We start from the raw sequence: 22,893 nt of genomic DNA, 5'->3' as shown, positions 1-22,893 counted from the left end.
ATGGGAACACAGTTGTGGCCATCAAAGAAGAAGCCATCATCACACTGGCAGCCCTCTGCACAAGTCTCTTGACATGGTTCAGGATTTGTTGTAATCTTGGCACAGGTGGTGTTGCAGTGTTTGGCACAGGCCTCATAGTGACTGTTGGCTGGGCATTCCACAGCTAAATGAGGAGAACACACACGTCAGATAAAATGGTCCTGGTACTACTCAAGATGACAGGGAAGAGGGGAGAACTGGGCTTGGGTTGGCAAATGAAGACAGAGGGTAGAGCTAGTAAAGGGGGAAAAAAATCACCGACAGTAGTGATGTTGTAAAAATTCAAAGCTGAAATAAATTTAGAGGAGACATTTTTACATTTTTTTACTACCTCAAATTTAGGGATGGACGAACTCACCTCTGTCCATGGTCGCCAGGTAGGGATGGCGGAGAATTCCGCCACGGATTTCAGTGAGGCTGAGTGCACTGGCATTCAGCCCCCCGAAATCCGTGGCGGAATGGCCTGCCCCCCCACCCCCCCGCGGATCCCCCCTGGGACAAGACTTACCTGGGGTGGATGTTCCGGATGGCGGCAGCTCCAGCGGCGGCTTTGGCGGCGGCTGCGGCTGGTCTTTCGACCAGCTGCTGCGGCCGCCATTTGCAGTCTGGTCTTTGCCGTGATAGGCTACGTAAGTCTTTATGTAGCCTATCACATCTGGGTAAAAAAAAAAAAAAAGGTGTATGCAAATGGCGGCGGCTACAGTGTCCGCCATTTGCGTTCCTTTTTTATTCGCCATTTTAGCCTACGTAAATATTTATGTAGGCTAAAACGGCGAATAAAAAGGAACGGAAATAGCACCCACTATGCTATTTGCGTTCCCCTTTTTTTCGTCGTAATAGTCTACGTAGATATTTATGTAGACTAAAATGGTGAAAAATTAGGAATGCAAATGGCGGCCGCCATTTGCGTATGCTATTGTGTTTTGTTTTTTACCCAGACGTGTTTTTTTTTAAGACTTACGTAGCCTATCATGGCTCCCTGGCTGGACACAAATGGCGGCCACTATGGTGGCCGCCATTTGCGTACGCACCAGCCAGTCCGTGACTGGAAATCCGGCTGCGGACGGCCTTGGCCTGGTCGGCTCCTCCACGGAGCCGCTGCGGAGCAGAGCCGGTTGTCGAGAATTCCAGGGGGGGAGGACCAGATCGCCTCCTCCCCATCGAGGATTCCGGGGGGGGAGGGATGGAGCACCTCCCCCCCCACCACAAACAGAACCTGCGAAACGGTGACTTTCGTACATCCCTATCGCCAGGTGCTTGCTGACCCGCTGCCGGTGCCTGCTCGCCACGCCATGCAAGCCCCTGGATGGCTCAACAAGCACCCGGCAATCATTGCAGAGCCACCCATCCCCTTGGTGGGCCACCATTTCACATAAAAATGGCAGCTTGGGTTTCTCTGTAACAGTAACATTGCATAAATGGTGGCTGTAAAGCAGTCACTTCCACAACGTTGCAGACCTAAATGGTAGGTTTATGAAGTTAGTAAGCTGATTGCCTCAAAGCAGGGCCAGCCCCACCACTAGGCTGGGTGAAGCTTCAGCCTCAGACAGCAGATTTTGGATGCCATGAAAAAACAGCAAATTGTTATTTGTTTAATTTGTTGTTGTTGTTGTTGCTGCTGTTGTTGTTTTAATTATGGGGATCGAGAAAGGAGTTTGTGGGATTGAAAGCCTCATGTGCCCAAGTAGCTTTGCTTCCTTTGTGCATGATGCATCTGGACTTGGGCAGGTGCCATTTACTGCTCCCCCTCAGGCAGCCAAATGTCTTCAACTGGCCCTGCCTCAAAATCAAATTATAAGAACAGAATCTGAAAATAATTTGCACACCTAAAAATGTCATTCGACATTTCCCCAACCTGGTGGACTACAAAACCCATCAGCCTCAGCCAGCATGGCCAATGGTCGGATTGCTGGGAGTTGTAGTCCAAAACATCTGGAGGGCATCAGTTTGGGGACGGTTGTTCTAACACCAGCAATCCTATATACATGTTTACTCAGAAGCAAGTTTGATTGTGTTCAACGGGGCTTACTCCCAAGCAAAGGATGTAGAAAACAGCAGTTACATAATGAACATCCAGAGTCCTTCAGTGTCTCAAATAGATTAGTTTTAATATAGGCAATCTGATGTACCTATGTCAATACAGCTCAGCTGAACATTTCAGGCGTGAAAGAAGTGATTATTTCATTCTCTGTCACAATGGTGACTGTGACTGGGCTTGCACAACATGCTAACCCACACTCAGTGGTTGAAAGTGGGTTGTTGTTGAACCATGGTTAGTGTGTTGTCTGAGTCCAGGACATTTAACACAGGGTGGCTTGTCAACCATGCAGTGTGGTTTATTTTTCTCGAACAACCCACCTTGAGAACCCATGGTTTGTTGTTGGGTTGTTCAGGGCGGTTAACAAGCCACACTGCAGAAAATATCCTGGGTTCAGACAACACGCTAACCAAGGGTTCCACAAACAACCCATGGTTCAATAACAACACACACTCAACCACTGAGTGTGGGTTACTGTGTTGTGTAAACAGCCCCAAGTATCTTCAGTTAAGTGGCCAAGATTTCTGCACAGCATCTTAACTGGTAACCATTCTTTTTCATAGCATTCCTTAGAGAATATTCACTAGGACACTTTTGTATTTCTGGGAGTCGATTTAAAAATCCCAGCTGGATGTGAAATACATTGTCTTAGCTAAATGGAATCTCCATGTTCTGAGGCAGTGTGCTTGGAATACCAGATTGTGTGAACTGACAGTTACTCTTCAGACAGGAAGCATTTTTACTAATTCACTCTTCACTCTGAGGGCATCAGTCTTGAAGTGAAATCAAAGTGAAGGCAGAATCAGGGAATAATGCTTCCTGCCCTCTTTCAAGAAACAATGCTTCCCATCTGCACAGAAAGACAAAAAGAAGATATATTTTTTAAAGCGGCCAGGATGCAGGCAGAGAGCTATTGAGCTGGCAGCAGCAGTGAATAGGGATCTATGGATTTTGTAAAATCCATGCCATCTGCATTCACAGATTGCCAGGTGCCTTTCATTCCATCACCTGCTCATTGGTGGAATCAGATTTTTTCAAATTTCCCAAATTTGTGCAAATTCACATTTGCACAAATCCACATTTGTGGAAATGCACAAATATCACCCCCCATGGGCAAATCCCCCCAAAATGTGCATTTTCATGCTTTAGCCTATGGGGGAAATGTTTATTTTTGGCCAGGTTTTTTTTTTTTTAACGTATTTTTCTACTAATAAATTTGTGTAAAATTCTGGAAAGTTAAAAAAAAAATGGTCTGAGAGTCCACAGAATCCATGCAACTTAGGAAAAGCCATCCCACTGCGGAATCTGTAGGTCAGACTCATAGAAATCCAAACTCATTTGATTCTGTTGCGGAATTCTCCGACATCCCTAGCAGTGAAAGTGGTGAGTTAGGGTGGCATGATTTTTGAAACTTCCTTCTCCCCTCTGCCAATACCTGAGCTGAAAAAGTTTCTACTGATAACTTTTGCTCAGGTCTTGGATTTATACAGGCAGGTTTTAAAATCTTGTAGCTCTTCAGAAGCCTGTAGTGGTCTGCACTGGGGTATATGAATGATATCATTGGCTTTTGCTTAGCTCAGACCAAGCCTATCTTGGAAGAGAAAGGTGTGGTAGCAGTCCTGCATGGGGTGGGAGAAAACTGCCTGTACCTCACATGGAAGATGCATAGCTCAGTGTTCAAGCACAAACTTTGCATGCAGAAAGTCTTAGGTTCCCTCTCTGATTCAGTCTCCAGGTAATAGACCTTTGCATTGTTTCTTGTAAAATGAATGCAATGCACTTTCTAGTAGGGATGGTGCAGGTGCTGGATTCCATCTGGGAATCCAGCGGAACCTCCCCTGCCTGCACCCCCGAGCCCAGCTCGCTGAGCCCTTGCCCCTGCTCGCCCCCTGCCCACGAGTGGCAAGTGGCCCACACTCACCCCAGTGGCCTCGTCGAGCTCTGCAGTCACCATTTTTTGAAAAATAAAATGGCAATCACAAAAATGTGCATTTTGTGAATGTGCATATTTGCACATGCAAAAATGCTCGTTTTTGCGATCACCATTTTATTTTTCAAAAACGGCAACCACGGAGCTCGACGAGGCTGCTGGGGTGAGTACGGGATGCTCATCAAGCACAGGAGGGGCTCAAGTGAGGTCTGGGGACTGGCGAGCAAGGGCAGGGGCTGGGTTAGTGCCCAGAGAACCTGGAAAGGGGTGGGTTCGCACACCCCTACTTTCTAGTATTTTAGTACAAGAACTGGTCCTTAAGTTTACAACCTTTCGCCAATGTCTTCCTGCACACACATTTGGCCAAGATGACTCTCATTAGCTAGTGTTCTGAAATGAATTTCTCCTTACTCTTCTTAATGCAACTCATGACTCCATCTTGGATCTTGCAGGTCTGATCAGTGGCACAGCTGTGGGCCTCACAATTTACCCCTTGGCCTGGGATGCAGTGGCAGCTCTCTTGGCAGTTATTCAGCAGAATCTTCTCATTGGGCTAGTGGGAAAGATTAAAAATAGTAATAGAAAACAATAGGATTTATTTTAATTTATTTCATTAAATTCCTTAATCGCCCACCTGGCTGGTCACCCAGCCACTCTGGGCAATGTACAACAATACAATTTAAAACAGTAAAATCACACATTAAAACATTGTCTAAAAATACCCTAAAGGTAAAAAGGTAAAGGTGTCCCTAGCCAGTCGTGTCCGACTCTAGGGGGTGGCGCTCATTTCCATTTCTAAGCCGAAAAGCCAGCGCTGTCCGAAGATGCTTCCATGGCCATGTGGCCAGCATGACTGAACACCGAGGTGCATGGAATGCTGTTACCTTTCCCGCCAAAGCGGTACCTATTTATCTATTTGCAATTCCTTGCTTTCAAACTGCTAGGTTAGCAGGAGCTGGGACTGAAGACAGGAGCTCACTCCGTCACACGGCACTGGGGTCTCGAACTGCTGTCCTGCCGACCATCCAGTCTGCAGTTCAGTGTCTTAACCACTAAGCCACTGCGGTCCCTAAAAAAAATACCCTAACCCATCCCAAATGCCTGCCTGAGCAACCAAGTTTTCAATGTGTGGCGGAAGCTCATTAAAGAGGGGGCATGGCGGAGTTCCTAGGGAGGGAGTTCCATAGAGTGGGGTCCACCACAGAGAAGGCCCTCTCCCTTGTTCTCACCAGCCTAGCTGTCCTGGCTGATGGGACAGAGAGAAAGCCATCCAAGGCTGATCTTGTTGAGCAGCCTATCTGGCATTGCTGGAGGCGCTTCTTAAGATAGGCTGGGCCGGAACCATATAGGGTTAAAGGTCAAAGCCAACACCTTCAATTTGGCCCTGAAAACAACTGGCAGCCAGTGCAACTCCTTCGGCACTAGAGTGATGTGATCACACCGGCGGCTGCCTTTAATCAGGCGAGCCGCCATGTTCTGCACTAGCTGCAGTTTCCAAACCGTCTTCAAGGGTAACCCCACACAGAGCGCATTACAGTAGTCTAGATGAGAGGAGACCAGGGCATGTAATTATGGCACATATTAAACCTATAGTATCAACAATGTGAGAGAGATCAAGGTCTGGATTGCAAATTGTACCCACCCCACGAGTTCTATAATTCAAGGGGAAAGGGAAATCCATCAGGTAAGAGCCCACATAAAAATACCACGTAAGCTAGAACCAGTTAATTCAAAGTTTTGCTGAGGTATATTTTGGACGGAACGTATTGAGCACTGGAGGAACTGCACTACATTAAGTGGAAGAGTTCAGCACGACTCAGGGCTTCATCTCTTTCACATTTGACAGAGAGAGAAGAACTTGCCATCTTTAAATGGATACTGAGACATTCTAGAGTTTACCTCAAGAGCTTGTGATACCTAATTGGAATGTATGGGACTAAGCCAAGCACAGACACTAAGAAGACCAAACACATGTTCTGATCCATAAGGACTGGTGATAGCAACTGAGGAGTAGGAGAAGAAGGTCCAAAAGACCAATTACTCTGTAGTAGATTCCATTGCTGAGGCAACCACAGCTTTCTGCAGGAACACAGACAAGACCATCAAAGAAGAAGCCATCATCACACTGACAGCCCTCGGCACAGGTCTCTGGACATGGTCTAGACTCTGTAATCGTGGCACAGCTGGTGGAGCAGAGGTCAGCGCAGACCTTATAGTGACTGTTTGCTGGGCAGTCCAGAGCTGAATGAGAAAAACATACATATCAGATGAAAAGATCACCAATGCTACACAAGATGAGAGCAAAGAGGGGTTGGGTTGGCCATTGAAGATTAGGGATGGGAGAAGCAGGGATTCTAAATTCTGGAGAATTCTTATCAATTCTGGAGAAGAAGGAGGAGGAGGAGGAGGAGGAGGAGGAGGAGAAGAAGAAGAAGAAGGAGAAGAAGAAGAAGAAGAAGAAGAAGAAGAAGAAGAAGAAGAAGAAGAAGAAGAAGCAGCAGCAAACAAAAAATCCACCAGCACACAGAACATGATGGGAGGAAGCAGCAAAGGGAGGGAAGAGCTTTGGCTACCACGCCACTTCCTGGCTGGGGCAGAAGGCTGTGGCGACAATTTCCCCTGAGAGTGTGGGCAGTACATGGAAATCCCACTTGTACTCTACAGCAGAAGCCCAATGACTGGTGATGCTGGGACCCCTCCGTCTGGAAGAGCCCTAACCAAGAAAAAAGCAGAATGGATGTGTGTTCATCATCAAGCCGAAATAAGAACCCCAAAAGAGCACTTGGTTTGACAGTTCGAAGCAAACAAACCATGCTTTTACATTTGTACATGTCAAAAATGCGGTTGCCCTTCAGTGTGTCAACTCAAACCCATCAGTTTTGACACAGGGAATTTGATATATATGTGTGTCAGTATTGCTCTGCTAAACATTTCAGGTGTGAGAGAAGTGGTGATCATTACTTAACATGTCGACACAATGGAAACTGTCTCTTTAGTCGAGCATCCACATTTTTACGAAGTTTTTAACGAGCAAGCATCCCTTTTCACAGTATGTAAGAGAACATTCACTGGCACACTTCCTTTGTATCAGTGGCTGTGGGAGTCAATTTAAACCCTCCACCTGTATATGGAATATATTGCTTTTTTAATACAGGGAAGAATAGCACAAACATTCCCCTGTATATCCGAAAGAACAGCATGTATGTGGCAAGCTGGAATAGACAGGCCTTTTGACTGATCCAGCAGGGCTCGTAAGATTCTTAAATACACCATTCCAAAGCCTGGATAGTTGGACTATCTGTCTTCCTTTTACAGACATTGAGAACATTCTAATCTTGTACTGTTGGAAAGCCAATCAATGCCTCTACCAGCTATACAACCACTACTTTCTTGAATATAAATGAGAAGGCCATCCCTGAAGCATGCACAGCCCAAGCCATTGAGATGCCCTTCAAATGAAACATGAACCTTTAATTGTGCCCCAAAGAAATATAGACTCAGTTCAGATGCAGTTTCCATTCCACTTCCCAAATTATACATACCCCGGTGCTCAGGCACTAATACTCACGACAGAAGGATGACATCCTCCAGCTCTGAACAGAGACCCCGGCCTCTTGGCAGGCTGACATGTAGCTCTGGATACTCTGGCACAAGATCGTGTTCACCTCATTGCCCAGGCAGAGGTCATAGATGCAGTTACTGAAGTAGACACCGGGGTCCACCTTGCTGTGGCAAGCTCTGAAGGGGCCATCAGAGGCAGTGAGGAGCCCACAGTAGTTGCGCTGTTTTAAAATGTCCTTCCTTTCCTCGCAGACTGGACAGTCGCTCTCAGAACATCCATCTGAGCAGGATCCATCTGTCTCAGGCACTGGGACCTTCCAGGCAGCACCAAATGCAGCCACATCAGAGACCACCCTGCCATCGGGGAGCAGGAAATCGTCATCCTTCTGCCCATTGTAATTTCCACACAGGCCTCGCATTTGGCCCTGGTAAGTGCCTGGGACAGTGACTGTCACATGGTAAAGCAGGTCATAGCTCACAATAAGGTCAAAGCCGGTTTGTATCAGGACTTTAGTGCCGTGCTGATAGGCTCTGAGCCGCCCTTCAGCAAGGGTTATTGGAAGGGGCTGGAATACGTCATTCACCTGGAGACAGAAGCACATTCGCCTGTTAAGTAAAGTTGTTTTGTGAAGATGGCGTATTTGATGGTAACTTGGGCCAGATCTACACCTCATGTCATATTGATAAGATCTCATCATAGATCTTATCAATATATCCCTCTTGCTCATTTATACCTTGTAGCACACATGATGTCATCTGTTGCAGTATTTTGGATAATACGGAATAAAAAGCAGGAAACAATGCTAGAAAAACGGTATACGGAATACTTAATGTGCCTCAACAGTTATCGATTCACTTCAATATCAATAAAAAGCACCAGTGTAGAGCTAGCCTTAGAAACAAATGAAGGGATACTATTTTATTCCAATTCTGGGCTTTTACATTTGTAGGCCCAGAGCTGGAATAAAATACTATCAACCAAGGATGTCATTTTAAATTGATACAACATTTGTAGTATCAATGTAAAATGACTTCCTTGGTTGAAGGTTATGACACCTAGTTTATTTGGTTCCAATACGGAGTATCATAGAATCATAGAACCATAGAATAATAGAGTTGGAAGGGGCCTATAAGATCATCGAGTCCAACCCCCTGATCAATGCAGGAATCCAAGTCAAAGCATCCCTGCCAGATGGCTGTCCAGCCTCGTCTTGAATGCCTCCAGTGTGGGAGAGCCCACTACCTCCCTAGGTAATTGGTTCCATTGTCATACTGCTCTAACAGTCAGGAAGTTTTTCCTGATGTTCAGCCAGAATCTGGCTTCCTGTAACTTGAGCCCAGTATTCACCTTTCATGTAAGTATGCACTGAGACAGCTGGGGGAAAATAAGCATATTTGAGGAGGAAGAATAATCTGCACTGGACTCCTATGTAATTGGGTGATCTTGTAGATAGCCTCCAAATGGTCATAGAATCATGGAATAGTAGGGTTGGAAGGGGCCTACAAGACCATCAAGTCCAACCCCCTGCTCAATGCAGGAAATGCAGGTGGAGGGGAGGAACATCTGCCACTTCTCTACATTATTGCAGCACTATCACAAGCTCGATATATATGGAAGCGATGGCTAAATGCCAAAACATTGCTGCCTCCTTGTGGTACAGACTCACCTTCACTTGTCCCTGCTTGTTTTGCAGTAAACTGAGCAGGATGTTATAGGCCATGACAGAGACCGTCTTGATAATTGAGCCCTTCCTCTTCCCATCAGCATTGTTCTCCACATTCACAGTAAAGGATGTCAGTCCCCTGCTGTTTACACTAGCTTTAGCCAGGGTGTATCTGCAGGTACCCTGGAGATCAAAGGCCAGTCCATCAAATGAAAGATAGTGGTGTTTGCCGAAAACTGAGCAGGTAGCATTGCCAATGGGGTGACACTTCTGTATGCCATCAAACAACCTGCATTCTTCATCAGGACCACAAGAGATGGCTTCACACTTCACAGTCCCTCCAGCTTGGCACACACAATGCTTCTGGCATGTTGGGTAAAAAGCCTCTCCTGCCAAGTAATAGCGATCCTGGTAAAGGCAGCCACACTGAGACTGGGGGACACATTGATTGCCACTCAGCAAAAAGTCGTGGTTACATACACAGCCTTCCTGGCACTTCGCTGGACACGTGAATGGAGCATAGATGCTGCTACAGGTCTGAGCACAGCCCCTACCACAGAGCTCATAATGACTATTTGGAGCACAGGGAAGACCTGTCCATTTGAAACAACAAGAAATTTTTAAAAAGATGAGAGGAAGAACTTAGTTGGGAAAAAAAATCCAGGATGACATGCTAAACAGGGTTATAGACATGACATGGGCATGTCTTGAAGGCACCTTCCAGACTGAGAGAAGGTCCTTGATCTACTGCTCCCATCTGGGTCTATTCCCTTCAAATACAGACTTCTACTCCTTCAGTGGCTCCTTGCACTTGTTGTAACAAGAAATCTCTTTTGCTTCTGGTCACCGTACAGAAAGGGACCCCAATATTTTTGGGTCAGTGGGCAAAATTGGCATTTTGAAAAAATGTCATGGGTGCCCTCACAAAATGGTTGCCATGGAAGGGCAGCTTGCCCATGCATCCAATGGTAGGCATAGTTGCTCAGGTAACACTCATTTCCCAGAAGGCAAACCGGTGAGACCAAAGAAAAGGAACTTGGCCAAGAACCTAAGTACAAGGCAGAGGTGGGGTCTGAGCTCCAAAACACAAACCGCTCTTTTGGACCCAAATAAAGATGGCACTGGAGGGTGGCACTAAGCTTTGCAGCATGCCTGCCTCCCAGTTTTAGATAGAAGTGTTATTTATTAAAATAACAACAACAACAACAACAACAACAACAATATAAAAATCAGAAGGGGCAGGGAGCCTGGTGGGTGCCAAGGGAGGTGTCTGTTGGAGCACCATGTTGGAGGAACAAAACCCAACACCTAGGTCTCTTGATTGGGGAGCAATGTGGAATCCCTCTATGTTCCCCCAAGACAGATTTTCAGTTGGGACTGGAGAGGTTTAACTTTAAAGCCTATCTGAAATGCTATGCAAAGGATCTAATGTTTCATTTTTTAAACAATCATGTCTATGCTCTCTTTAACCCAGAAAACTAGCTCAGGCCAGGGTTGTTGCACTTACTGCAGAAGCTGTCAGACCTCCATGCATAGAGGGCCACCCCAGCAGCCTGGCAGACTGCTGCATAGCTTGCCATGACCTGGCAGATCACATCTTCTTGGCCTTTGAACAAGCAGTAATCATATACACAATCTCGGAAGTATCCCTCTGGGTCAATTTTGCTGTGACACTCTCTGAAAGGGCCATCCTTGGCTAGGATGAGCCCACATTCCCTGCTGAGTTCCCGTTGGTATTTTTTGATGGCTGATAGGTCAGAGCACTCTCCCTTGTCCACCTCCGTGCAGCCTGGCACCTCCCGCACTTTCCAGCTCTGACCGAAGGCTGATGGATTTGGAGCCACTGCACCATCTTTCATGGTCATCTCATCTGGTTTGTAGCCATTGAAGTTCCCACAGAGACCGCAAAGGGTGCCAGCATAAGCACTGGGCACAGTCACAGTGACACGGCTTTGCCAGTCAAAGGTGACTGTCAGGTGGAAGTCAGTCTGGACCACTGCCTCTTGCCCTCTCCTGTACATGGAGATTCTGTTGCCTTTGATGCTGTTTGGCAGGTTGGTCAGCAGACCGTTCACCTGGGATTATTCAAACAGGGAGAAATGGGAATTTCAGAAACACTTGTGCAATGCATTCTGTCCCCAGAGGATCAAAGAAAACTGCTAAACACATCAATGTGAGCATTTCCACATTTTCCATGAAAAGCAAAAGCAGCCATTCTTGGCCTCACTGGCTTTGTTTCTCTTGCTCTCAGGATAGAGAGCAAGAGAAACATGTGGAAACATCACTCTACTTAACTGTTTCTACTGGAAACTATGCACAAAGAGAAAAAAAAAGAGCTATAACATCTTACATATCAGGAAGATAAGTGTAAGATAACATCTTCGTTATCAAAATAGTTTCTGTTCCAATACCGAAAGATCATCTGTTCAAGATATCCATGAGTTCATGATCAATCAAGTTGATCTCAATCTCCTCAAAAGTCATTTCACCAAAATACACTGTGTGCACACTCACACATATCACAATAGGATATGTGTACATATCCTATTGTGTATCCTATGTAACATAGGATACACTTCCCCCACACACACCGCCCAGCCCCAATGCCCCATCCACTTATATAGAACACTAAGAAAACCTCCCTTTCAATGCAGAGTTAAGGGATGATGGAACATCACAAGCCAATAGACCAATCAATCCCCCTTTTCCTCTCCATGTCTCAAAATGCTGAGCTTTCAGTCAGTGGCAAATAAAGGACAGGCTTCAGATTCCTGAGTTCCCATTTGGTGGGCTTCCCACCAGTCATAAATAACTAATGGATAAAGAAACCAAAGAAAAACATGATGCAACTTAGTGGAAAAATAATCGGCCATTAAAAAGGGAAGAATATAAACTCACCCTGACTTTTCCATGTTCTTTTCTACTAATTACAATGGATGTCTCATACACATTGATCACTACTTCCTGGGTAGAGGACAAAGACCGGCTGTCTTGATGGTCATTTTGGACAAGGACCTGAAAATCCACCAGGTCCTTTGTCTTGTCATGCAGCCCAGTGAACTGATACACGCAGGTGCCCTGGAAGTCAAACTTCTGGCCATCAAAGCTGATGTAGTGAGAACCCCCTGAAGCAGAACAGGTGGCGTAATTGGTGGGGTAACAGTTCTGGATGTTGCTCTCCACCCTGCATTGCTCTCCGCTCCTGCAGCTTGCTGCCTGGCAGGTCACTTCATTGGTCAGTGGATCACAACTGCAACGCCTTGTGCATGTGGGGTCTCCCCAGAACTGCTCCCCAGGAAAGAATGGTTTCCCTTCAAATAGGCACCCACAGGAAGCCTTGGGGATGCATTTCCCTGCATCCAGCACAAAGCCCTCATGGCACTGGCAGGTCTCCACACAAGGCAATGATGAACAGTTGCTGGGAAGAGCTTGATCATTGCAGGTGGCAAGACATGGAGGTCCACAGGCCTTGTATTCACTGTTCTCCGGGCAGGGTAGTGGGGCTGTCAAAAAAGACAAGACACTAGTCACTAAGGCACAATTGAAGGAGATGGGAGCCATGTGCTCAGCTCCATTTTCCAAGTGTGATACAGTAGGTAGAATGTTGGACTTCAACCAGGAAAACCTTTGAAGATCTTTGAAGAGCTTCGAAGTGAAGATCTTTGGGGAAATCTCTACCTTTTTGGCCTCGGCTCATAAGTAACCGACTCTTTTGCAAACTGAAAATGCTATAAAATGAACTATGAAATGGCAAGTATGTATGCAAATCAAATTCTGCCAATGTTGCAATCTCATTTTCCTTGAATCTCTTTAAGTCATGTGTCTGCTACAGTGAGAAAATTGCTCAACAGCAAAAGCTGTGATTTTCTCAAGAATCTAGGCCTATGTTAATATTTATTGTGATTTGTCATGTGGACAGAACTGCAGAAGCCCTACTACAAGTTATCTGAGGATACACCACATTTGAACAAATCCCTATAGCTAACTTTCCCTTTCACTCTGATGCCACCCTTCTCTTCATCACCCAGGGATACTCACAGCAACCAGTGGGTGTCCTCCAATCAGAAACAGCAACTCCTTCTCTCTGGCAGGAATCTGCATAGTTCTTTAGTGCCTCACACAGTAAGTCTTTGTGGCCATCATTCAAGCAGAGGTCATAGGCGCAGTTTTCCAGAAAGATCTTGGGGTCAATCACAGAATGGCATTGACTGAACGGACCATCTCCCTCTTTGCTGATGGAGCCACAGTATTGTTCAGCTTTATACCTGCTGACCATCTCTGCTGAGCAGCTTTTGCACCCCCCTTGGCAGTCATCTGAGCAGAATTTGTCACCATCATTAGCTGCCCAGCTCTGTGCAAACTGCACAGGACTGTTGGCCAAGGCCCCACTGGGTGTGGTGAAGTCATCAGTGGGGTCTCCGTTGTAGTTACCGCAAAGGCCACACATGCTGCCTGAAAACCTCCTGGGGAGCTTTACCACCAAGTACCTGTCCCAGTCATAGGAGACCTTCAGTGAGAAGTCGGTCTCAATAAGGACAGAGGCCCCACTCTGGTAGAGATGAAGTTTCCCTTTGTTCAAGGAGATGGGCAGTCGGAACCGCTGGTTGTTCACCTGCAAAAGAAAGAAGTCAGGGGCAACCAACAGCAGGAGACAGGCTTTCGTTTGTTACAAAGCTATGTTCTGTATCAAACAGGGATTTAGACCAGCAGCAAACGGAGTAGATTCTGAAGCAGTTACTCTTGGAAAAGCAACACTTTTGGGAAAGCAAGAGAGAAACAGAAATATGTTTGTCTTTCAGTCTTACCCTCACAAATCCAATCTCATTTCTGGCCACAGAGATGACAGAGCTATAGACTGTGACTGTCACAGAACCAACATGAGAAACATGAGGGTTGCCCCTGTTCTCATTCTTGGCCTCAATGTGGAAGGAAGGAAGATCCACATCTGGGCTGCAAGTCTTGGCAATGGTGTAGGTGCAGGTGCCCCTGAAGTCAAAGTTCTTCCCGTCGAAGGTGTGATAGTGGGGATCTCCCTGTGCCCAGCAGGTGAACTCTGACTCTGCTGCCTCACAGACAGGGTGGCCTTCTGTGATTTCACACTTCTCCTCCTTCCTGCACTGGATCAAGCTGCATGAGGGTACTAGTTCACCTAGAAGGTAAGAATGGTAGCATCATTCCCTTTGAAAGCAGAAATGCTCGACTGTCTGTATGTGTATTTGTAAGTAGGGATGGCGGAGAATTCCGCCACGGGCTCCAATGAGGCCGGATTCTAAAGAATCCATGCCCCCAGAATCCATGGCGGAATGGAACACTTACCTCTACCTCCCTGCGGAATCCTCTTCGGCTGGATCCTCCAGCTCTGGATCGCCAGTGATACGGCCACCATGCCATATTGCTGGCTGAAAGGGACTGACTGCAGACACAAATGGCATCCAGGATGCCATTTGCAGCCGTAAAGGCCTTAGTTTAAGGTAAATGCAGCTGTAAATGGCTGAATTAAGCTTAAATTAAGATCTTTACAGCCGCAAATGGCATCCTGGATGCCATTTGCGTCCGTGCTTTTCATTCACGTGATAGGCTACGCAAATATTTGCATAGCCTATCATGTAAAACAGGGACGCAAATGGCATCCTGGATGCCATTTGCAGCCCTGTTTTTTCATGGCCCTGTTTTTCCATGCTTTTCATTCATGCGATAGGCTACGATAGGATTCCGGGGGGAGGAACGGATTGCCTCCCCCTCCCCCGCGGGCGGATTCCCCATGGACTGGAAGGTGGGGAATCTGCCCATCTCTATTTGTAAGTCAAAACCAGCTTTGGGCAATCCTGTAGGTTCTTACACATCTTCTCTCATATCCAGGATCAATGCCTGGATGCACAATGTGCACAATGGACCATTGCACTGTGCTCTTCACCTGCTTTATGTTAATCTAGCCCTCATGCCTATTTTTCTTATAAAGGCTGAAAGGGTTTTTAATCAAACATTTAATTTCAGAACAGATCTGACTGTACTACATTTAGAAGAGCTTCAACATGAATGGATTCAGCAGCATTTACTACTGTTTCTGGTCATGCAGTTATAGGGATGTCAGAGAATTCCACCATGGATTCCAGTGAGGCCGGATTCTTTAGAACGGCCTCCCGCCCCCCGCCACCCCGTGGAATCCCCCCAGGGTGGAACTTACCTGGGGTGGATGCTGCGGTGGCTCTGGCGGTGGCTCTGGTGGTGGTGGTGGTGGCGGCGGCTCCGGCTGGTCTCCCAGCCGGCCACAGCTGGGCTGCTGATGCCACCATTTGCGTTCTTGCAGCTGTGATAGGCTACATAAGTATTTACGTAACCTATCACGGTAAAGGCAGCCACGACAAATGGAGTAGTGGCCACCATTTGCGTGGCTGCCTCTACCCGTAAGTGCTCAAGCTGCCATTGTTGTGAGCAATGGCAGCTCTCTAGGGAGGACGGGTGGCCCCACAGCCTCGTCGGGTGCTCACCAGGCTGCGACACAGCTCACGCGGCACCGTGAGCAGGGGCAGGCGGAACCAGTGACTTGGGAAGTGCCCGATGAAGCTGGGCACAAGTGAGTCCATCCATCCCTAGCAGTAATGTTAAAACAGGGCAGGCAATGCTGGATGTGGGAGGGATGAGAATTGTAGTGCTGGCAACAAACAGCAATCATGAGGTGAAATTGAAGTGGGGGTTGAATGCAATAGTCTGTCAGATTAATAGAATTGGCATGCATGACCCTCCAAGCTTTAGAATTAAACTATCAAAAGCCTATATATAGGGGGTCTTCTCAGTGGTGGCCCCTCATCTGTGGAACAAGCTCCCCGATGAGGTCTGCCTGGTGCCAACATAGTTATCTTTTCGGCGTCAGGTTAAGAACAATCTCTTTTCCCTGGGATTTGACAGTACATGATGAGTTTTAATCGGTCCTGGATGTGTCTTTAGTAATGGCTGACTGTGGTTGTTTTAAGTTATATGTTGTTTGTGTATATTGTCTCTGCACTTTTATTTAAATGGCTTTTAAACTTTTTATATTGTATTTTAATGTTTTAAGTTCTGTAAACCACCCAGAGAGCTCCAGCTATGGGGCGATATAGAAGTGTAATCAATCAGTCAATCAAATAAATAAATATATCTATATCTGTCTATATCTATCTATGAGATACTTACCAGAGGAGCAAACAGCTACAGATCCAGAGCCATCATAAAGTGTGCCTCTAAGGATGTAGAGCCCAAAAGGACTGCTGGGATGCTCTACGGAGAGGGACCCTGCTTTTCTCTCCAAGCTATGTTCACCCCAAGAATATTCGGTGTCTGGGATCAGTCTCCACTGGATGTTTCCTGTAACCATCTTCTGTAATGTAAAACCATTCACTTCTGAAGTTTTGGCTATGAGGACAGCATAGTTATCCAACTGACTCAGCCCATCAATGAGGTACGACCTGCAATAGCCAGTCATGCCTGGGATGTTGATGAGGAATGGTCCACTGCTTTCGCTTCCAGTCCCAGCGGAGAAGAAAAGGACCTGAATTCCAGTGTTGGCAGAAATATAAATTGGCTCAGATGACTGCTTGTTTAGCTGGATAACTTGCCCAGCTTTCATGTCCTGGGATTTTTGTGTAAGCCCATGATGGAATTTGGTGTACGTGTTTTGGGAGGCAATCACATACACCGTGCCATCTCTGTTCTGGAGAGACTGCAGAGGGACAATGAAGAAGGTACCCCAGCTGGAAACTGGCAGGAGCTGTTCAACAACATGGTTGCAGGCCGTGTTTTTCCTAGCACAGCTGTGCCCACTCAAGAGAGCCACAGGTTGGTTCGATTCAACCCTGGTGCCAGATAAATCATCTGAGCTTTGCAGCTGGATTGCTTGGAAGGCCTCGAGGTCAGCCACGAGCTCTTTCCCCGCGAGATAAACCTGCCCTTTGAATGTCACAGCCCCTTTCAGGTGAATGTTGACTTTAGTGGGAGTGTCATAGGCTACAACTGCAAATTCCTTGAAAGTGTTTGCTTGATCACCTGGTGGCGTTACCACATAATACACCTTGCCCAGCTCCTGAACTGGGTACACAACTGTAGAACCAACAGAGGAACTCTCACGGCTGCGGGCGAAGACGGAGATGTCTTTGTCAGCTTCAATCAGAACAGCCCCATCAAAGCTATTGGTCCCCACCATCTCTATGGTTTGGGGAAGCCTAATTGTCACTGTCTGTCCCTCACTAACAGGAACAGTTCTCCAGTACATAGACTTGTTTATTGTCATTCTGACCATGGTTACAGGATGGTGGCCAGTGAGAAATAGTTCATTTTTGGCACTGGGTTGGTTTAAATAGATGTTCTCACTGTTTTGCATGAAGGCTGTGACAAATATCTTCCCATGGGTAGTTGCTGCATGAGAGCCTGGAAGAAAGAGTGAAGATATTTTTAAGAAGTGGACTGAAAATAATTCAAGTGCAGCACTGATACAGCCACATGTGATGCAGAAGACTATACTGAGGGAGGTGAGTGCGGGAAGCAGGACCATTCCACCATCCCTGCTGACAGACTTAGAGAGCAATTGTCTGGTCCCTGGGAAAGCATCCTAGGGACCACAGGATGGTTCAGAACACCACTCTGAGCTTGGAGAAAGTGCTCCGACCTTGGAAGGGGGAGTTGGAGATCCGATCCCAGACCCCTCCCCACCAGTGCAGAAAGAACCATGCCAGCTGCCTCTCTGAGGCTGGAAAGGAGTCAGAGAAGGAGGGGGAAGGATTCTGGTGGGCAAGGAGAGGAGGAGACTGGTGAGACCAAGATATGATTTATCCTGAGCCTCCTCCAACCTCCTTCCCTACCCCTCCAAAGCACACATGCTTGCTAGATGGGCTAAAAAGCCCATCTAGTGAAATTCACCCAAGATGGAGGACAGAGAGGTATAGATTGCCTCTGCTGCTCCTCCTGCCTTGCTGGCTTCAGACCAGAAGGTCAGAGGAAACTCAGAAGCATCTGAGTTCAAGGACACAATTAATAGGATTGTGCCCTTCATTTTTTTTTCTTCCCTCCACATTTCTTTTCCTTTGTACTTAGTCTTTTTAGATTGTACACCTGAGGCAGGGACTGCCTTGTTTTACAAGCTATATGTGAAATGCTCTAGGAGCCTTTTTGGCTGATGAGTGAGTTTTTTAAAAAAACACAACTTAATAAATAAATTCTGTGTACTATTCGTATTGGTCCATCTCATAAAGGGCATAATATGGCAGGGAAAAGGACAGAAAGAAACTGGGCTAGAGTCAAGCACCTATTAGATTTCAACAGAATGGAGAGAGCAGGGAGAGAGAGAGGTGTTGTTTTTTTTCTCCCTCTCTCATAGAAGCCAGGCCACCAGTAGTCAGTGGAGGCTGGTGACTCCAGTGTCAGTGGGGTGATAAACAGAGCCACTGAAAAATAAAGTAGAGGTTTCTATATACTCAAGATACTTCTTTGGTACATGGAACACAATTATTTATAAACTAAAAGAAATACATATTTTCAAAAGCCAGAAATGGCATGAACAAGAACCTGTGAGCTTCCAGGATGCACAGAATATTGAGGTTCCAGCAGGGATGTTGGAGAAGTCTATAATGGAACCAAATGAGTTTGGATTTTTATGGATCCACTCCTTGGATTGTGCAGCAGACCAGCTTTTCCCCTGTTGGCCGGATTCTGCAAATGAGTGGACCATTTTTCTAACCTTTGGGAATTTTGCACAAATATTGTCATAGAAAAATACACTTAAAAAAAAAGAAGCCAAAAATGTGAATTTCCCCCACAGGCTAAAGTGTGAAAATGCACATTGGGGAGGGGGAATCTGTGCATTTCTGCATGTGCACATTTGTACAAATACAAATTTGTGCAAATTCAGAAACTAAAAAAATCATTGATCCGTTGATTTTGTTGATGGGCTAGGGATGTACGAAAGTCACTTGCCTTTTCGACAGGGTGATTCGCGGTGGGGGGGGGAGGCACTCCGCATCTCCCCCTGAAATCCTAATCCGGCCGGCTGTGCTCTGCTGAGATTCCACAGAGCCGCCGGCCGGGGCCGCCCGCAGCCGGACATCCAGCCGCTGGGCAGCCTGCAGGCAAAAAAAAAAAAACCACCAGCGTACGCAAATGGTGGCAGCTACGGCAGCCACCATTTGCATTCCCTTTTTTTCGCTGTTTTAGCTAGGGATGGCGGAGAATTTCTCCCCGAAACTTCAGGGGGCCGAGCGCCAATGTGTTCGGCCCCCCGAAGAAGTTTCAGGGAGAAATTCTCTCCCCCCCCACCCCCTGCACCCCCCCCCGGGACGGGACTTATCTTTCCTGAATGTCCCTCCCAGCGGTGGGTCCCGGCGGCAATTCGGCAGGTCTTCGACAGGGGCAGAGGCGGCAGCCGGTCTTTCGACCGGCTGCCGCCACCGCCATTCCAATAAAAGTAAAAAAAAAAAAAACGCCCCCGTGATAGGCTACGTGACAATTAATGTAGCCTATCACAGCTAGATTTGCAAAGTCAGCCGTGACAGGCTACGTAAATCGTCACGTAGCCTATCACGGGTGACTTAAAAAAAAAAAAAAACAGCACGTACGGCTAATGGCGGCCCCCATAGGGAGTCGCCATTCACGTTCCTTATTTGGTCACTGTAGTCTACGTAAAGATTTACGTAGACTACAGCGACCAAATAAGGAACGCGAATGGCAGCTCCCTATGGGGGCCGCCATTTGCGTACGCGCTTTTTTTTTTTTAAGTCACCCATGATAGGCTACGTGACGAATAACGTAGCCTATCATGGCTGACTTTGCAGATCTAGCCGTGATAGGCTACGTTAATCGTCACATAGCCTATCACGGGGGCGTGTTTTTTTTTAACTTTTTATTTCGCGGCCAGGCGAGGCGAGGCGCCTCCTGCCCGGCCTGAATTTCTTCCGGGCGAGGCGGGAAGCCTCCCCCCCGGCCTGAATTTCGGCCAAGTGAGGCAGGAAGCCTCCCCCCCCGGCCTGAACTTCGGGGGGAGAGCAGCAAAGCGCCTCCCCCCCACCTCCCCCCCACCGCGAACAAGCTGCGAGACCAGGTAAATGGCTTTCGTGCACTCCTAGTTTTAGCCTGCGTAAATATTTATGTAAGCTATTACGGCGGAAAAAAAGGGGAATGCAAATAGCGTAGTGGGAGCCATTTGCGTTCTTTTTTTCTCCACTGTTTTAGCCTATGTAAATATTTACATAGGCTAAAACAGTGGGGAAAAAAGGAACGCAAATGGCGGCCACCATAGTTGCTGCCATTTGCGTACGCTGTTGTTGTTTTTTTAGCTTGCCGTGATAGGCTACGTAAATACTTACGTAGCTTATCACAGCCTCCGCAGGGATGCAAATGGCATCCCTGCGTTAGCCGTGATAGGCTACGTAATTATTTACATAGCCTATCACAGCTATGATATGGAAGTGAATGGCGGCCACAGCGCGGCTGCCATTCGCATGTCAGCATGGACGGCAGCAGGTAAGTGCTCCATTTCGCGCGCCTTTCGTGGGGGGGGGGGCAGGAGCTTCGTTCCGCCATGGAATTCTCTGACATCCCTATGATGGGCAGACGATGGAACGAAGGGCAACTGACAATCTGCGAAATGCAGATGGAATGGAATTCATACAGTCTGTACATCCCTAGGTGCCCATTGAGGGAGGGAAAGGAAAGGCAGAGAACAGAATAAGGGATTGATTTGGGCTAGGGTGGATGAAGAAGACTATTTCCAGTCCATGTCACTTTCAGTTGCATTCACTCATTATTGTTCTGTTCCAGTACCGTCCATATTAAATTGTTATTTTTAAAAAAAATCTGCATCAGGGTTTACACATGCACACAGAAGTATTTTCTCTCAAGTTATGCATTTCTAAATGCATTTCCTCTCAAATATGCAAATGATACCCTTTTTTGAGCCAAGAACTGTGTCACAACATTTAGAAAAGTGAGAAATCCATTAGATATCCTTATCAGCACAGTAGTCTGAGCGGTCACTTAGTGGAAGAGGTGCAGATAGGAAGTGAAGGATGGCTTTTGAAAGCCTGGATGTAGCTGGCATATGACTTGGACAGCATCTTGTTCCCACTGTGGAATCAAGGACTGGACTACAAGCCCCATGCAGTAGGGCTCATAGTCCAGTGGTTTGCCACTATGCAGTGGCAAACCTGTCATTTTTTGTAAAGAAGGTATTCCACCCATATGGGACATGGGGGGGGGGGGTGTCAGGGCAGGGCATTAAAAATGGGCCCCAGACCTCCTGCAGTTGCTTACCCCTGCCTTATACAACACCCAGATATGAAATAGGGCAGGGATCCTGCACCTTTAATAGTCATGAAGAAGAGGGAATTCCTGGTGGGAAACTGATACCATTTGCCATTGCCACCTGCATCCTTCTCCTGCCCCAGGGTACCCCCTAGGCACAGGGGAAGAGAGCGGGGGCAGCACTCACAGGTTCGAGACAAGCAGGGCCTTGCTCAGTCACCACAGCCTCATAAGAACCTAGGAGCCATGCTGGATCAAACCAAGGGTCCATCTAGTCCAGCATTCTGTTCGCACAGTAGCTAACCAGCTGTCTGTCCACCAGGAACTGACAAGCAGGACATGAGCGCAACAGCACCCTCCCACCCAAGTTCCTTGAACCCCCTCACAAGAATTTTGTCAGAGCTTCTTGTTTAGATCCTTGCAACATCCCTACTGCTGAATCATCCACAACAGGCTGCTGAAATGGAGCAGACCAGGCTGGAAGGGGGAAAGGAGAACTTCATCAGATGTGGCCTCCACATTCTGAATTCTGATGCATTAACATAACTATTTATTAATATGACAACATGCAGATTAGCTGCTATACGACCCTTTGTACAAATCTAACTTTCAAATGATGTTTTGAGAAGGTGGTGGTTCACATCGAACAAAGCATCTGAGCTCCTGTTTTACTTCTTGTTTGGCTGTAGGACAATATATGTTCCCCACACCCCACCATGGCTCTAAGAAGACAGTGCACTCTGGATAGCCATCCTGAAATTCACAGAGCAGAGAGCACACCCATCAGCCCAGTGTACTCACCGCATAATTGTGCCAAACCGGCCAGGAGGAACAGGACCCTCCTCATTGCCATGTCTGCAAATCAAGAGAGAAAAGCAAGAAATTAAGGAGGATTCCTTTTTTCCCCCCTTCATGGACATGCAAACACACACACACAGCCCTACATCTCAGGATCTTGGTATCTCCTACAGCTTGAAACAGAACCTAAGGCTATTGCACAGACTACAACTTTTTAGAGAACTGGAGAAGGTATTGTAGAGCTTTCATCACCTGGGATTCACATCTTCAGTTGTGTGTGTGTATATGTATCCTACAATGATCTCTGCCTCTAGTCAAACTGATTTTATTGCTTATGGTCTAGTCTACTGTGATTCGCCATCCCTGATTCACCACCTCTGATTCATTTGTATAGGGTTAGGAGGAGGAGAAGTAGGCTGAGAAAAGCCTTCCTACCACCATCACTTTCACCAGCGAACCTCCAACATTTTCCCCATGAACAAGTATCTCTCATTGCTCCACAGAAACACTCCTCAGTATGTACATATCCCAAGATGAACCTCTGATTTGACTTTTCCTCCCTAACTTCAACCCACCACTACTGAATGATATGGAGATGT

At 46.9% G+C, this 22,893-nt stretch overlaps 1 protein-coding gene and 1 long non-coding RNA gene across 2 annotated transcripts; both read right to left on the bottom strand.

Annotated features, from left to right (window-relative positions):
- On the bottom strand, positions 1 to 6,105 carry LOC146337914 (uncharacterized). Its single transcript, XR_014785121.1, has 3 exons — positions 6,049 to 6,105; positions 4,419 to 4,560; positions 1 to 163 (listed from the first exon to the last, which is right to left on the bottom strand). It is a non-coding gene; the product is annotated as an uncharacterized LOC146337914 (long non-coding RNA).
- A 1,459-nt stretch (positions 6,106 to 7,564) lies between these two features.
- LOC146337913 (IgGFc-binding protein-like) lies at positions 7,565 to 22,351 on the bottom strand. Its single transcript, XM_084816335.1, has 8 exons — positions 22,298 to 22,351; positions 16,403 to 17,632; positions 14,038 to 14,381; positions 13,271 to 13,844; positions 12,131 to 12,735; positions 10,740 to 11,307; positions 9,236 to 9,825; positions 7,565 to 8,152 (listed from the first exon to the last, which is right to left on the bottom strand). The coding sequence occupies exons 1-8, from the start codon at positions 22,347 to 22,349 to the stop codon at positions 7,565 to 7,567; spliced, it is 4,551 nt and encodes a 1,516-aa protein (XP_084672461.1). The 5' UTR covers positions 22,350 to 22,351.
- Between the last annotated feature and the right edge of the window lie 542 nt (positions 22,352 to 22,893).

This window comes from Heloderma suspectum, chromosome 10 (assembly GCF_057233095.1).
Source record: "Heloderma suspectum isolate Gila_16-S chromosome 10, 16-S_ref, whole genome shotgun sequence".
Taxonomy (NCBI): domain Eukaryota; kingdom Metazoa; phylum Chordata; class Lepidosauria; order Squamata; family Helodermatidae; genus Heloderma; species Heloderma suspectum.
This window is presented reverse-complemented; position numbering and strand designations above follow the sequence as displayed.

Excerpts from the sequence above, each read along its gene's own strand:
- LOC146337913 (XM_084816335.1), bottom strand. The coding sequence starts at position 22,349 with ATGGCAATGAGGAGGGTCCTGTTCCTCCTGGCCGGTTTGGCACAATTA. Across the intron at positions 12,736-13,270 it reads GAGGACACCCACTGGTTGCT|CCCCACTACCCTGCCCGGAG; the intron begins GTGAGTATCCCT and ends CTTTTTTGACAG. Across the intron at positions 9,826-10,739 it reads GAGGTCTGACAGCTTCTGCA|GTCTTCCCTGTGCTCCAAAT; the intron begins GTAAGTGCAACA and ends TCAAATGGACAG.